Here is a 13,027-nt window from a genome sequence, read left to right as displayed (position 1 = left end):
GTTAAGCTTTACTCATGATCTGTTTCACAGGCTGAAAAATAATGTTATTTCTATGGCATGTGTTCATAACAACTTCTTCAAGCCTTTACCCAACGTCTTTTCCTGTCCAGGTTAAAAATTGTCAGTGACCAATAATGGGTTTTACTGCATGGAAGGTCGGGCCTCCTTCATAAGTTTAGCAATATCATCAATAGTTTCATCAGGCAGAGATAATCTGTAAAATAAATGAAAAATATGTTAACATGAAAAAAAAAAAATTATATATATATATATATATATATATATATATATATATATATATATATATATATATATATATATATATATATATATATGCCAATAGTTTTGTGTACTTTCTGTAGTTTAAATAATATGTGACATGTGATGTCATGGTTTTATGCATTCTCTACACGACCATATACACTTTTCCAGTTGCATGATTCAACATGTGTTTGTATATTCAAATATGCCTTTATTTTTATTTTCCTTCTTTAAATATAATTGAGTTAATACATTTAAAACATCTAACATATTATTTTCAATGAAAGTGTATCTTTAAGTTCTCCATCTATAGCTGAACATACTGATCACATAGCATCAAAAACGTTGTGGACAGAGACAAAGACAGAGAGAGAGAGAAAAGTGCACACATGGGCTTTTATTTATTATGATGATGGATATTGAACTTTTTGTAGAGATTATTTTTAATGGGGTTATAAAAATGGTATTTTTAAACACATTAAATGTTTTTCTCTCATTAAAGTGCAAAAACCCAGTTTGATGAAAATTCAAGTTTTTTTTTATGCATACCCCCTAAATTTATTAATTACATTTTTGAATCATTCATGATCTTGCGATATAGTTGACAATAATCAATTAATGTTGTTTCATATGTGGTACACATTACAATGTTTTCCCCAACATACAATCACTATACAATTTAAAAAAATATTTACCTTAAAGTTTCATTCATAGTTCCATCAAGGTAAATCATCCATGATGAGCTCCTGTTGCATGAAAACTTCTCTTTATTTTTGAATGCATTTGAGTGTGGCAGAACAAATATTTTGTCAAATTGAATTTCTCCATTGTCATCAAGTTGTAGACACTCCCTAGGAACAACAAAGACAGGACCACCAGAACATCCAGGACATGTAGGAGTGTTGTACATAAACGTGTAATGACCTGTGTCTGTGTTTGTTGATATGATTTCACCAATTGTTACTTGCTTTGACATGCCATGGGGGTGGCCAATGTGAATGCAGAGATCATTTTGTCCATCTTTAAATAAACTTTCCACAGCTTCAATTGACGATATCATTAAAGGGTTGGTTTCTTGAAGAGTTCTGAGTACTGTGTTTGTATAACTTTTTTCCATATTATTAAGATCTAGCCACAGTGCATCAACCAGATACTCTGATTTTTTATTGTTATAAGGATGTATTTTTTCTTTTACAATCCTACTCATTAAAAAATTATGATTACACATGATTACAGGAAGAGAAGCTTCATTATTGAATGATTCCATTCTATGATTTAACAATTTGTTAAACATTTTAAATCTATTTATTTTACCCAATACTTTATCTAACTTCTTAATGGTGTCATATTGAGAACTTGGTTTCTTGATCTCTCTCCACTTCTGTACTTTCTTAAAGGTTATTAAATTAAAAGGTTTTTTAATTTTAGCTGCCAATAGCTTGTCATTTGTCTTACACACCACTTCAGACAAATCACTTTCAATTTCTGAACATAACAACTCTAAACAGCTTGCATACTTGACATCACAATCCCCATCTTTGCAGTTGAAAAATTCAACAGTTGCATTTTTTACGTGTTCCTCTGTAGAGATCACATGTTTTGGTATTACAATAGTAAAATATAAATCATCCCCTGGATATTCATACCAATCATAAATCTCAACTAATCTAAACAACATTCCACAGGCTGCAACTTCATTAGGAGTTCCACTGAAAACAGCAACTCTCACTGTTAAATTACCTAAAATTTCTATAATTTTTAAAAGTGTGCATATTTTGCTTAATAGGTAAACACCTGAATGCTTAGCTTCATAATGTTTGATTGCCTGGAACTTCTGTGGGTTTCTTAAATAATCCAGTCCTCCATCATGTTCTTCAGGTAGGTTCAATTCCTTCAAAACAATTTCATAATCTTCAAGTAGGTTTTGAAATTCACCCTGTAATTCAGCACATTCTTCATCTATATTTTGAAATTTTCCTAGGTCTTCTACACACTCATCGAACTTAGTATCTGATAGCAAGTCGTCTATTTCGCTGTGTTCGTTACTGTTTAAACTTGAAAACCAAAAGAAATAAAAACATACATTAATTGTCCTAACCAAAGTTTATATTCTTGTTATAAAGCATAATCTATTATTAAACTGGATAATGATTTTTCTGTTGCGGATTAACTCGTGAAAAAATTAAGTAACTGGTGAAATATTTGTTGAAATGCTTTAATGACAAAAAGACTTTGGAAATTGTGTAATGGCTAAGGCAAATAGCAAAACATACAACATAATGACATCAAGGTTAAAAATAACATACTGTGCAGTACTTTTATCCCCACATAATTTAATTTATCATTATAATTTAAAAGAAGTGATTATATCGAAAATTCGTTTTGTATTTTACACTTTGTCGTAACGGAAAGAAATGGTAAAATGGAGAAATATCAACAAATTACTTTTAAAAAATGAAAGCATGATAGGCATATTACAGATGACAGGCTAAAGCATGAGAAATCAAGATCAAATGAAAAACATGTAAAAATGTGTTATTATGTTTATAATAAGATGAAAACTTAGCAAGTATTTTACTAATGAGGGCCATAAATAAAGAAGAAGATTTATGAAGATTCAACAAAATGCACTGTGAGCAACTATACGCCTGTGTACAAAATTATCCAAATTAGTGTGCCTACATACAGACAACTTAGACACATAGGGGCTGCATCTAGATAATTGGTTCAAAAAGGGTTTGAGCAAAAAATCACTGCTTAAAAACTGCAAAATAAAATCCCAAGTCATGGAAAACTGTTACTAAGACCTCATCTCCAATGATGTATTGTGTAAGGGTCATCCAAATAACATTTAGTCATGATCACCTGCTGACAATTTTAGAAAAAAGACAGCTTGGGTATAGATTAGTCGCTATGTCATCAGGCATAAAAAAAACTACACCAGCAAAAAACAAGGGAAGATAACATCAAACACTGGATGTCATTAGAGGTAGTAGTAGTGCTTCAATATCTCATCTAGACTACAGGACAGATTGATGGCACAGATTAAATCAGAGTAATGGATAAGTAGAATAACTACATAACTGTGTTGAATGAGGGAAATGAAAAAATTACCTTAACTCATTGTTGTTCATGGAACTGTAAAAGTAATGTCTCCAACTAAAAAGCTTTTCAACTTCTTTGTGTGTTTTAGAGTGTGGTAAAAAACATATTTTGTCCAATTGCATTTCTCCTTCATCATTGAGTTCCAGACATTCTCTAGGAACAACAAACACAGGGCCACCACAACATCCTGGACATGGTGGAGTGTTGTGCATAAACATGTAAGGACCTATGAATGATTTTGTTGATTTAACTTTACCAATAATTACTTGCTTTGACTTGCCATATGGGTAGCAAATGTGAATACACATATAGTATATTTCACATTTAAATTTGAATAAATTTTCTACTAATGTAATAACAGTTTTTCTCTCTTGAGGGTTTATAAACACTCTGTTTAATAGTTCAATTTCACTTGTATCATTTATTTTAAATATATTATTACTCACATGAAAATACTTTCCCTCAAAAATAAATAATTGCAATTGTTCTATGTTTCTAAAATCAAATTTTAAAGGATATGTGAAATTGTCTTTGTTTAGTAATTCATCTTTAGGATCATAATGATTTATGTGCTTTGACACTTTATTTACCTCCTTAAAATTATTTAAATCAGGTTGAATTAGATAGCTGTATTTGAGCTCTCTAACATATAAAAACAAGGTATCTCTATGTGCTAGCTTGAACTTGTTGAAGTCAAGCAGGTTCTTTATTTTAACTGCCAACATTTTGTTTGTTGTCATACACAACACTTCAGAAAAATCCCCTTCATTATTTGAGGCTAATAATTTAATACACTTGGCACTATTGGAATCACAACGGTAATCTCCATCATTGAAAAAGTCAACAGTCGCACTTTTTGCTTCAGTGTCACTAAAGATCACATGTTTGGCTGTTATGATAACAAAAAATAAACAATGATCTCTTCCATAGTCTAAGTTCTCAATCTCTACTAATCTAATTAACATTCCACTTGCATTAAGTTTGATACGTTGTTTATTGAGAGCACTTATCCTCACTGTCAAATTACCCAAGATCTCAATGATCTTATATACTGTACTACTTTGGTTTCCAAGAAAATATTTAAAGGGAATGAAATTTAAATGTTGATCATTTTTCCCACAACGTTTCATGTCCTTATGTAGGTTGTATCCTCCCCTCTGTGCTTCATCTCCTTCTTCCACAAACTCTGGTTCAGTTACCCATTTGTCCATGTTGTTATAGGGATCCATGTTTTTAAAGGAAACCTTAAAAAATAGAAAACAAATCATTAACTTTGGGGGAGATGCTCTGTTTTTTATTTTTATTTTTTACAATTTTGGATCTAAAGCCTTTTGAATACTTTTATCATGTTTGGCACATAAAGTAAGTATAAAAGAACAATTTTGGCTGTCATTGAAACCCAAAAAAACCTCCGCCATTTTGAATTTAATTTTTCAGTACTTTTAAATAAGCTAAGGCTTTTTTATTTATGCACTTATTGCAATCAAATTTAAACTGCTTATATTTCAGTATATATTTAAACTTTTGTCACAACTTTTTGAAATAGCTACTTGTAAGAAATTTACAAAGTCTAAAAAATTGTACACCTTTTGGTATTCAAAAGTTTCAAATTTTTTTCTATGAAAGCCATCACAATTCCCTCAAAACAAAAGTTTTATTTCTGCATGAAGAACAATTACTGAAAATATTGTAGGCATATTTAATAAATAAAAAAGTAGTCGGCTTTTAGTGTTTAAAAAGTGCGAACTGAGAAAAACAGCAAAAAGTAACATGTTTGTGTAATTTATAAAGCCGATTGTGACTTTTGGGTTTTTCTGAGATGATTAAAAATACATGAGAAATTCAGCTTTCCAAAGATGCCAAATACAATATGATATCGGATATAAAATGTTTCCCAGAGAGCTTGTAAGATTGAGAAAAAACAATTATTTTTTAATGAATGGGGTAATAAAAATGGTATTTTAAAAGAATTTTTTTTTCATTAATGCTATTATCTTCTTAGTACAAAAACAGACACAGTATCCAAAAGCGCAAGAAACCCACCATGACAAAAAACCAGGAATATGGTGCTTTTTGTATGGAGCATGTCCCCTTAATTAATCACATAAACATAGAAAAAAGGGGCCATTTATACATTATATCTTAACTACTGTTAGTATTATTATTGTTGTGAGAAAGAACATCACACCACACAAAAACTTAGGAGAAACTATGTATTGCTATGCAGTCGCTTTTCATTAATGTTTCTACTAAATGTCTTACTACTAGTAAATAAAGATATCTTACCAATCTAATTAATTTCTTTAATAAAAAAAGGAAAAGCCTACAAAGCAAGATCTAGAATCATCCATAATCTAGATCTGTACACTACATGAATAATACTTTAACTAGGGTAAATATAATATACAGTATTATTAAAAAATAAAATCTAAAAACTAAATTGCCTAGACCAGACCCAGAAGAAACTGCTAACTTCACAGACATTAACCTACACTTTAAAATGTCTTAATGACCAATCTAAGAACAAGAAATAATAGGAGCTATTCATAAAACAAAAAACAATTAGGATATAATTTAATCACTGCAGAGATGCTAAAAGCAGACCCAAAAACAGTTGCAGAAACTATCGCGGATCTTCAATAAAGTATGGAATGAAGAAAAAGTGCCAGACTCAGGAAAAAGGGGAATCATTATCAAATTACTCAAAAAGGGTGACCTGAATGTCTGTGAGAACTGGAGAGACATTAACCCTCTTTCAGAGCCAGGAAAAATCTTCTGCAGATTCTTATAACACAGAATGAGGAAAAGAATAGATGGAATCCTTTGTGAAGTGCAAGCTGGCTTCAAGGCCAACAGGTCATGCAAAGACCAAATATTTGTCTTGTGCACCATTGTGGAATAGTCCCTGGAATGGAACTTGTCTCTTTACATCAACTACATTGAATATGAGAAGGCATTTGATAGCATCCACCATCCATCACTATGGAAGATACTAGAGCTATATGGCTTTCCAGGAAAAGTCATAAACATGCTCAAGGACATGTACTATGACAAATAATGCAGTGTGCAACATGAAAATCAGCAAAGTGAAGGGTTCAAGGTAAAAACAGGAGTCAGACAGGGCTGTGTCATCTCACCTGTCATCTTTTTGATGGTAATAGACTGGATTATGAGAAGAGCCACTGAGGATAAGCCAAGAGGAATTGTTTGGGAACTTACCAACCACCTAGAGGACTGTGACTTTGATGATGACTTGGATCTACTCTCGCATGCCCAAAGGAATCCAAGCAAAAACCACAACAATAGAGCAAATTGCTAAAAGCGTTTGGCTAAAGATAAACTCCAGGAAAATCAACTAATAAAAGTAAAGACTAAAAGCGCTCCCAGGACCTTTGTGAATGAAGCAGATCTAAAAGAGGTCGAAGACTTTAAGTACCTCGGCAGCTATATATCAGCAAATGGCAGCATGGAGAAATAAATGGCCACCAGAATAGCAATGGCAGCACAAGCTTTCAACAGACTTGCTAAGATCTGGAAATCGTCCTCACTTCAGCAGAGAACGAAAATAAGGATTTAAACTCTAAAGTACATTCTGTACTCCTCTGTGCTGCAGAGTCAGGAAAACTAAAACAGCAGAGAGCCACCTCAGAGGTTTTGAAAGAAGATCCCTCCAAAGTATTATCAGGATTAAGTGTATAGACAAAATCCCAAAGAAGGAAATATGACAAAGGAAAGGTTTCAATAACATTATCTTAGAAGTGCAAATGAGGAGATGACAATCGCTGGGCCATGTCCATCGTATGAACAGAAGAAGACTCTCGAACATAGTGTTAAAATGGACTCCATGTGGAAAACGAAACAGAGGAATACCACTGGGAACATGGAGGAGATAGATGGAAGAAGAAGTACAGGCTACTGGCAATACCTGGCATGAACTGAAGTGGCTCGCCCAAGAAAGAGTGGAATGGTGGAGATTTGTTGCGGCCCTATACTCCACAGGAAGTGACAAGGATTAAGTAAGTAAGTATATCTCCTAGTGTAGTATGTAGATTGTAGGCATTTTAATTTATTTGATAATTACAGTAGGTAGTACTAGGTAGGTTAATGTGAGTATCCTATATACTATATACTATATATGTCATGAGTAGGCCTGCAGTACTAGATATTACTAAGATAACTCTTTTTGTGGCTTGTAAAACTTTGGATGAAAGGAGAATAATTATTAATTATTTAATTATTAACAAGTGTACACACTTTACATGTGTTAACCACATATCATTATAGGACATATGCTAGAAACTTAAGAAACAGTCTTTCATTGAGTATAGTCTCAGTATCTGAGTATACTCAGTGACAGTATAACTGAGTATAGCCATAGGCCTACCCTACATACAAAATAAATATAGAAATCTACATTCTAATCTACTGACTGAATGATTTATAGATCTACTGCGTAATTTACTACTAGTCTATAATTATTAATTAATAACATATTCAAACACTAACCCATCATAATCATATTCATAAGATGATACTGAATACTGATACTACTGTGATAGATCTAGCTAGATCAAGACCTAAACAAACGCATTCGTTTAGGGAATTCCTGAAATAATATATCTATTAATAGATCTATAAAAAAAAAGTAGAACCAGTAAGATAAACGAACCAAAACATACAAGGGAAAACAAGTAATTAAAAAAAGTCTAGTGACAATTTTAGCGCAATTTCCTTGTGTTATCTAAAAATAGCTCTGACGTAGCGTAAATCAAGAGCAGGGTTAGTAAAACCATTGGTTAGTTATTAAAACGTTTTTTATTAATTTTTTTTTCCAGTATTGTACATGTTTTATTTACAATAGAGTTACATGACTAAAAACCATTGCGCGCCTACTGAACGTGATGACGCAGCCATTGAACATGATGGCGCAGCTATTGAACGTGATGACGCGTGTGGTGTGGTTGGAAAAATATGCCTACTAATTCGGTCCAAATTTTAATTAATTCAAAAAAAAATTTTGTGACCGAACGAAAGGATATTTCTGAAAACTTTCTTCGGCAATATTGTTTTAAATTATTGCAGGAATCGATTGGTACATGTTTCAAGTCGCTAAGTGGTCTGGTTGCCGAGATAAGGGCCAAAAACTGCTTTTTTTTCGAGGTTTTTTGGCTTTTCCGGGAAATACATGAAAGAAACCCGGAATTTTTATGGCCTATGTTCATCCTCGTAACTTGCTTAACATAATTGCTTTTGGAACTAGTCATCGATATTGCTTCGTTGAGGAGGAGATACGACTTAAAGCTGCGGACACACATCCATCCATCCATCCATCCATTCATTCATACATCCAGAAATGACGGGTTAATAAACGCAATTCTCCAGAATGGAAATTGCGCTAAAAAACGTTCTCATTAACGTAGTTAAGTTAGCTTTATATTAGCTTATTACTTTCTCGTATACGAAGTATAGAGGAAGCATTGTAATCGTGCATACAAAAAAATCGAGATTTTTTTTTTACAAATCTCGACGTTTTACACATGGGTCGGAAAAAACATAGTTTTGTCCGTATGTCGGTGCGTGCGTGTATTTCTGTGTTTGTGAACACGATAACTTGAGTACCGTTACAGCTAGGTTGATGAAATTTCATATATACGTATTGTATTAAATGTGTGGTTCTGTATGAACTTTTCACCGATTTCCGGTAAGCGGAATTAGAGCTTATTCCACTTTCAATTTTTAAAAAGCTTGAGTACTGTTTCAGATAGATTAATGAAATTTCAAATGTGAGTAAAAGATCTAATTCTCTGCCTTCTGTCAAATTTTGAGTTATTTCCGTTGACCGGAAGCAGTAATTTACGCTATTGCATGTAAATTTATAAAGTGCTAATAATATTCCGCACTATTATACACGTATTGTTTGGCGTTTACATGTTGCGCGGTTCTTTTTTCTACGAGATTCTATTCTATTTTAAAAAGTGTAAGTAATTAAAAATGGATTAAAAATCATGTCTATTCGAGTAGCCATCCATCCCCCGTAGTGTTATACAAGAATATTCTAGAAAGTTTACGGGAGATCAATCCCGGTTTATTTTTTTGTTATTTAAATTTTCATTATTAAATACACAGTGATCAAACTACCATTTTTATGTGAACTAGTGTTTCTTTCAGACTTTTTTCTGCGGGGGGAGGGGCACTTGAAATTTTCGGGGGAGGGGGCTGACTAAAATTTCCGGGGTTGGGCGGACATTGGTTAAAGAATATAATATTTCATATATAAATTATATATCGTTCGGGGGGGGGGGGGGCGGGGCGGTAGTCGGTGGATGCCTAGAAAAAACACTGATGTGAACATTTTTTCATTTGTTTGTTTGGTTTGTTTAAGTTACTAACTGTTCCTACTTTTTATGTATTTTGCTTTAGATCTATTAATAGATATAGTTTTTCAGGAATTCCCAAAACGAAATGAAATGTAGATCTAGAATCTAGTCAAAAATTTTAAATATCATTTATCACGCAGTGCAAAGTAATAAATAGGCCTACTAGTAGTACTAGAAATCTAGATCTAGAGATCTAATTGGTAAGTAGATCTAGATCTTAATCTAGAAATCACTTAGTCTTAGTCAGTATCAGTAGACTATTGTTTATTTAGGCCTATATATTATAAATATATTTTAATTTAATACGACTAGCATAAGTAAGTTGAATGAAACGTTGGTCTTTGGGGTGTGAATTTTCGGTAATGTATCGTTTTAGGTAGCCTACGTAAAATCGCCCGTGACTAGTAATGTGAAAAACAGGTGACTCCTTAAATTTTAATAATTATTTCACATTTTGAGGAGGATTTAGATATGTTTTGAAAAAAATACAAAAATGTTTCCTTTTTTCACTTATGTACCTGGTTTAAAACAACTGAATTAAAACTTTTCAGTAAATGAGTAATAAACAATAAATGAAGACTAGCGATGTTTCCAACAGATGTAACCATAGTAGTAGCCATCTTGTTTATTTTTTTTATTGTATAGGCCTACTTATAGCACAAGATTCAGGGGAAGCCACTCTAACTTACAGATGGCCGCTTTTTATATAGCAAATCCTGCTCGCAAACACTGCTGTTTAAAGTTAATTTCTTGCCTATATTGATATATTTGGTAATCTATCATTTTAGGTACGTAAAATCACCAGCGACTTGTAATGTGAAAAACAGGTGACTCCTTAAATTTTAATAATTATTTCACATTTTGAGGAGGATTTATGTTTTATAAAATACAAAAATGTTTCATTTATGTACCTGTTTTTAAACATTTGAATTAAAACTTTTCCATAATAAATGAACACCAGCGATGTTTCCAACAGATGCAACCATGCTCATTTACTGTAGCAGCCATCTTGTCTAAGTTTTATTTTTATAAACTTATAGCGCAGATTCAGGGGGAAGCCACTCTAACTTACAGATGGCCGCTTTTTATATAGCAAATCCTGCTCGCAAACACTGCTGTTTAAAGTTAATTTCTTGCCTATATTGATATATTTGGTAATCTATCATTTTAGGTATGTAAAATCACCCGCGACTTGTAATGTGAAAAACAGGTGACTCCTTAAATTTTAATAATTATTTCACATTTTGAGGAGGATTTATGTTTTATAAAATACAAAAATGTTTCATTTATGTACCTGTTTTTAAACATTTGAATTAAAACTTTTCCATAATAAATGAACACCAGCGATGTTTCCAACAGATGCAACCATGCTCATTTACTGTAGCAGCCATCTTGTCTAAGTTTTATTTTTATAAACTTATAGCGCAGATTCAGGGGGAAGCCACTCTATTTTACAAATGGCTGCTGTTTATATAGCAAATCTTGCTCTCAGACACTGATGTTTAAAGTTAATTTCTGGCCTTTATCGATATATTTAGCCATTGATTTAGGTTTATTATTCATTTTTCTATAATATTTGACACAAACATATGACAATATACTTCTATTAAAGCCTTGACAATGAGGTAACCTCTTCGTACATTAATAGCCGCGGGCGATTTTACGTACCCAAAACGATAGATTACTATATATTTAGCCATTAATTTAGGTTTATTTTTTATTTATCTATAATATTTGACACAACTATATCACAATATACTTCTATTAAAGCCTTGACAATGAGGTAACTTTTTTGTACATTACTAGCCGCTGGCGATTTTACGTACCTAAAGCGATAGATTACCGAATTTTCTAACTTAACTAACTACTTTACTACAGCTATCAACTATCTAGAGATCTAGATTAGATCTATTACTATTAATTTATTACGACTATTAGATTAGGCCTATATTTATTATATTGATATAATTAATTAATTATACTATAAACTACTATACTCTGAAGTCTATGATAGTCTATCTTAGTATCTATAAATCTATAGGCTTTATCTCTAGATTCTATATCGGTAAAATCTATTGTTTTTTTACGTACCTAAAATAATAAAAATAATAAATATCCTAAAACTTTTTAATTAGGACATTTGATTTTAGGTACGTAAAATCGGCCGAGATTAGTACTGTGGAAAACAGGTGATGCATTAAATAAATTTTAGTAGGCCTAACCAATCATTTCACATTTTTAGTAGGATTTGTGTTTTGAAACCTATAAAAATGTTTCAAAGTTTCATTCATGTAGATCTACCTGTTTTTAAATAGTTGTCTTAAAACCTTTCAGTAATATATAAAGACTAGGGATGTTTTCATCAGATGCAACCAAGCTCATTTACATGAGCAGTTTAGCAGCCATCTTAAGTTTTTTCGGTTAAATTAGAGTTACACATTCTGGGGAAACCACTCTAATCTACAGATGTCTGCTGTTTATATATATAGCAAATCTTGCTAACAAACTTTGGTTTATTAGTGTTATCTATAATATTTGACACAAATAACCTATATCACAATATACTTTATATACTTCTATTAAATTAAAGCCTTAACAATGAGGCACCTTTTATTCACATTACCAGCCTTAGCTTATTTTACACACCTAAAAACAATAGATTACCCTACTATCTTTTACTAAGTTGTCTAGAAACTAGTTATATACTATCCAGATCTCATCTAGATCTAGTGCCATAGTCATAGTGTATAAACTTTGCATTATCATAGTCATCAGTCATATTTCATTGTGTCAGCCAGAAACTGATGGAAGTCATGGGCACTAATAAAAAAAATAATTTAAAATGTTATATGCATATTTTTTATGTTCTTATGTCTAATACTTTATTAACATAATGCTATTCATTAATTTATGTTCTTAATTAAAAAATATAAAATCTCCCATGATTAAATCAGTGATAAAATTTTCCAGTTTAACTTGTGTCAGTAGCCAAATATTCAGATTGTGGATGTTTATAGATCTAGCTTTGTAATCTTTTTACTTATCTGGAAATCACTTAGGCAAGATATCTAAAGTAAATACACACCTAGGCAACTTCTAAGTAGTAAGACATTAAGTAGTAGAAATCAAAATGCTATGTGACCCCAAAGTGTTTGTGTGGTGTGATGTTCTTTCTCCCAACAATATTGATAGTAGTTAAGATGGAACATGTAAATGGCCCGTCTTTTCTATGTTAATTTGATTGTGTTTTTGTTTTCTATTTTTTTAAGGTTTCCTTTAAAAAC

General features: G+C 31.9%; 1 protein-coding gene across 1 annotated transcript; it reads right to left on the bottom strand.

Moving 5' to 3' along the window:
• Positions 1-3,498: 3,498 nt before the first annotated feature.
• Positions 3,499-7,944, bottom strand: LOC131931809 (uncharacterized). The gene is made up of 3 exons (XM_059288661.1): positions 7,873-7,944; positions 3,957-4,610; positions 3,499-3,519 (listed from the first exon to the last, which is right to left on the bottom strand). Exons 2-3 carry the CDS (start codon positions 4,593-4,595, stop codon positions 3,499-3,501), a joined length of 660 nt encoding a protein of 219 aa, XP_059144644.1. The 5' UTR covers positions 4,596-4,610; positions 7,873-7,944.
• Positions 7,945-13,027: the final 5,083 nt, after the last annotated feature.

This window comes from Physella acuta, unplaced genomic scaffold (genome assembly GCF_028476545.2).
Source record: "Physella acuta isolate Inbredline_101_S28 unplaced genomic scaffold, ASM2847654v3 ptg002036l, whole genome shotgun sequence".
NCBI lineage: Eukaryota > Metazoa > Mollusca > Gastropoda > Physidae > Physella > Physella acuta.
Note: the sequence above shows the minus strand (reverse complement) of the source record. Positions and strands in the feature narration are given on the sequence as shown.

Bases quoted from the DNA above. Each gene is read 5' to 3' on its own strand.
- LOC131931809 (XM_059288661.1), bottom strand. From the start codon at position 4,595: ATGGATCCCTATAACAACATGGACAAATGGGTAACTGAACCAGAGTTT. The intron at 3,520-3,956 runs GTAAATAAAGTG...TGTTGTTCCTAG, and splicing joins ATTTAAATAATTTTAAGGAG to AGAATGTCTGGAACTCAATG.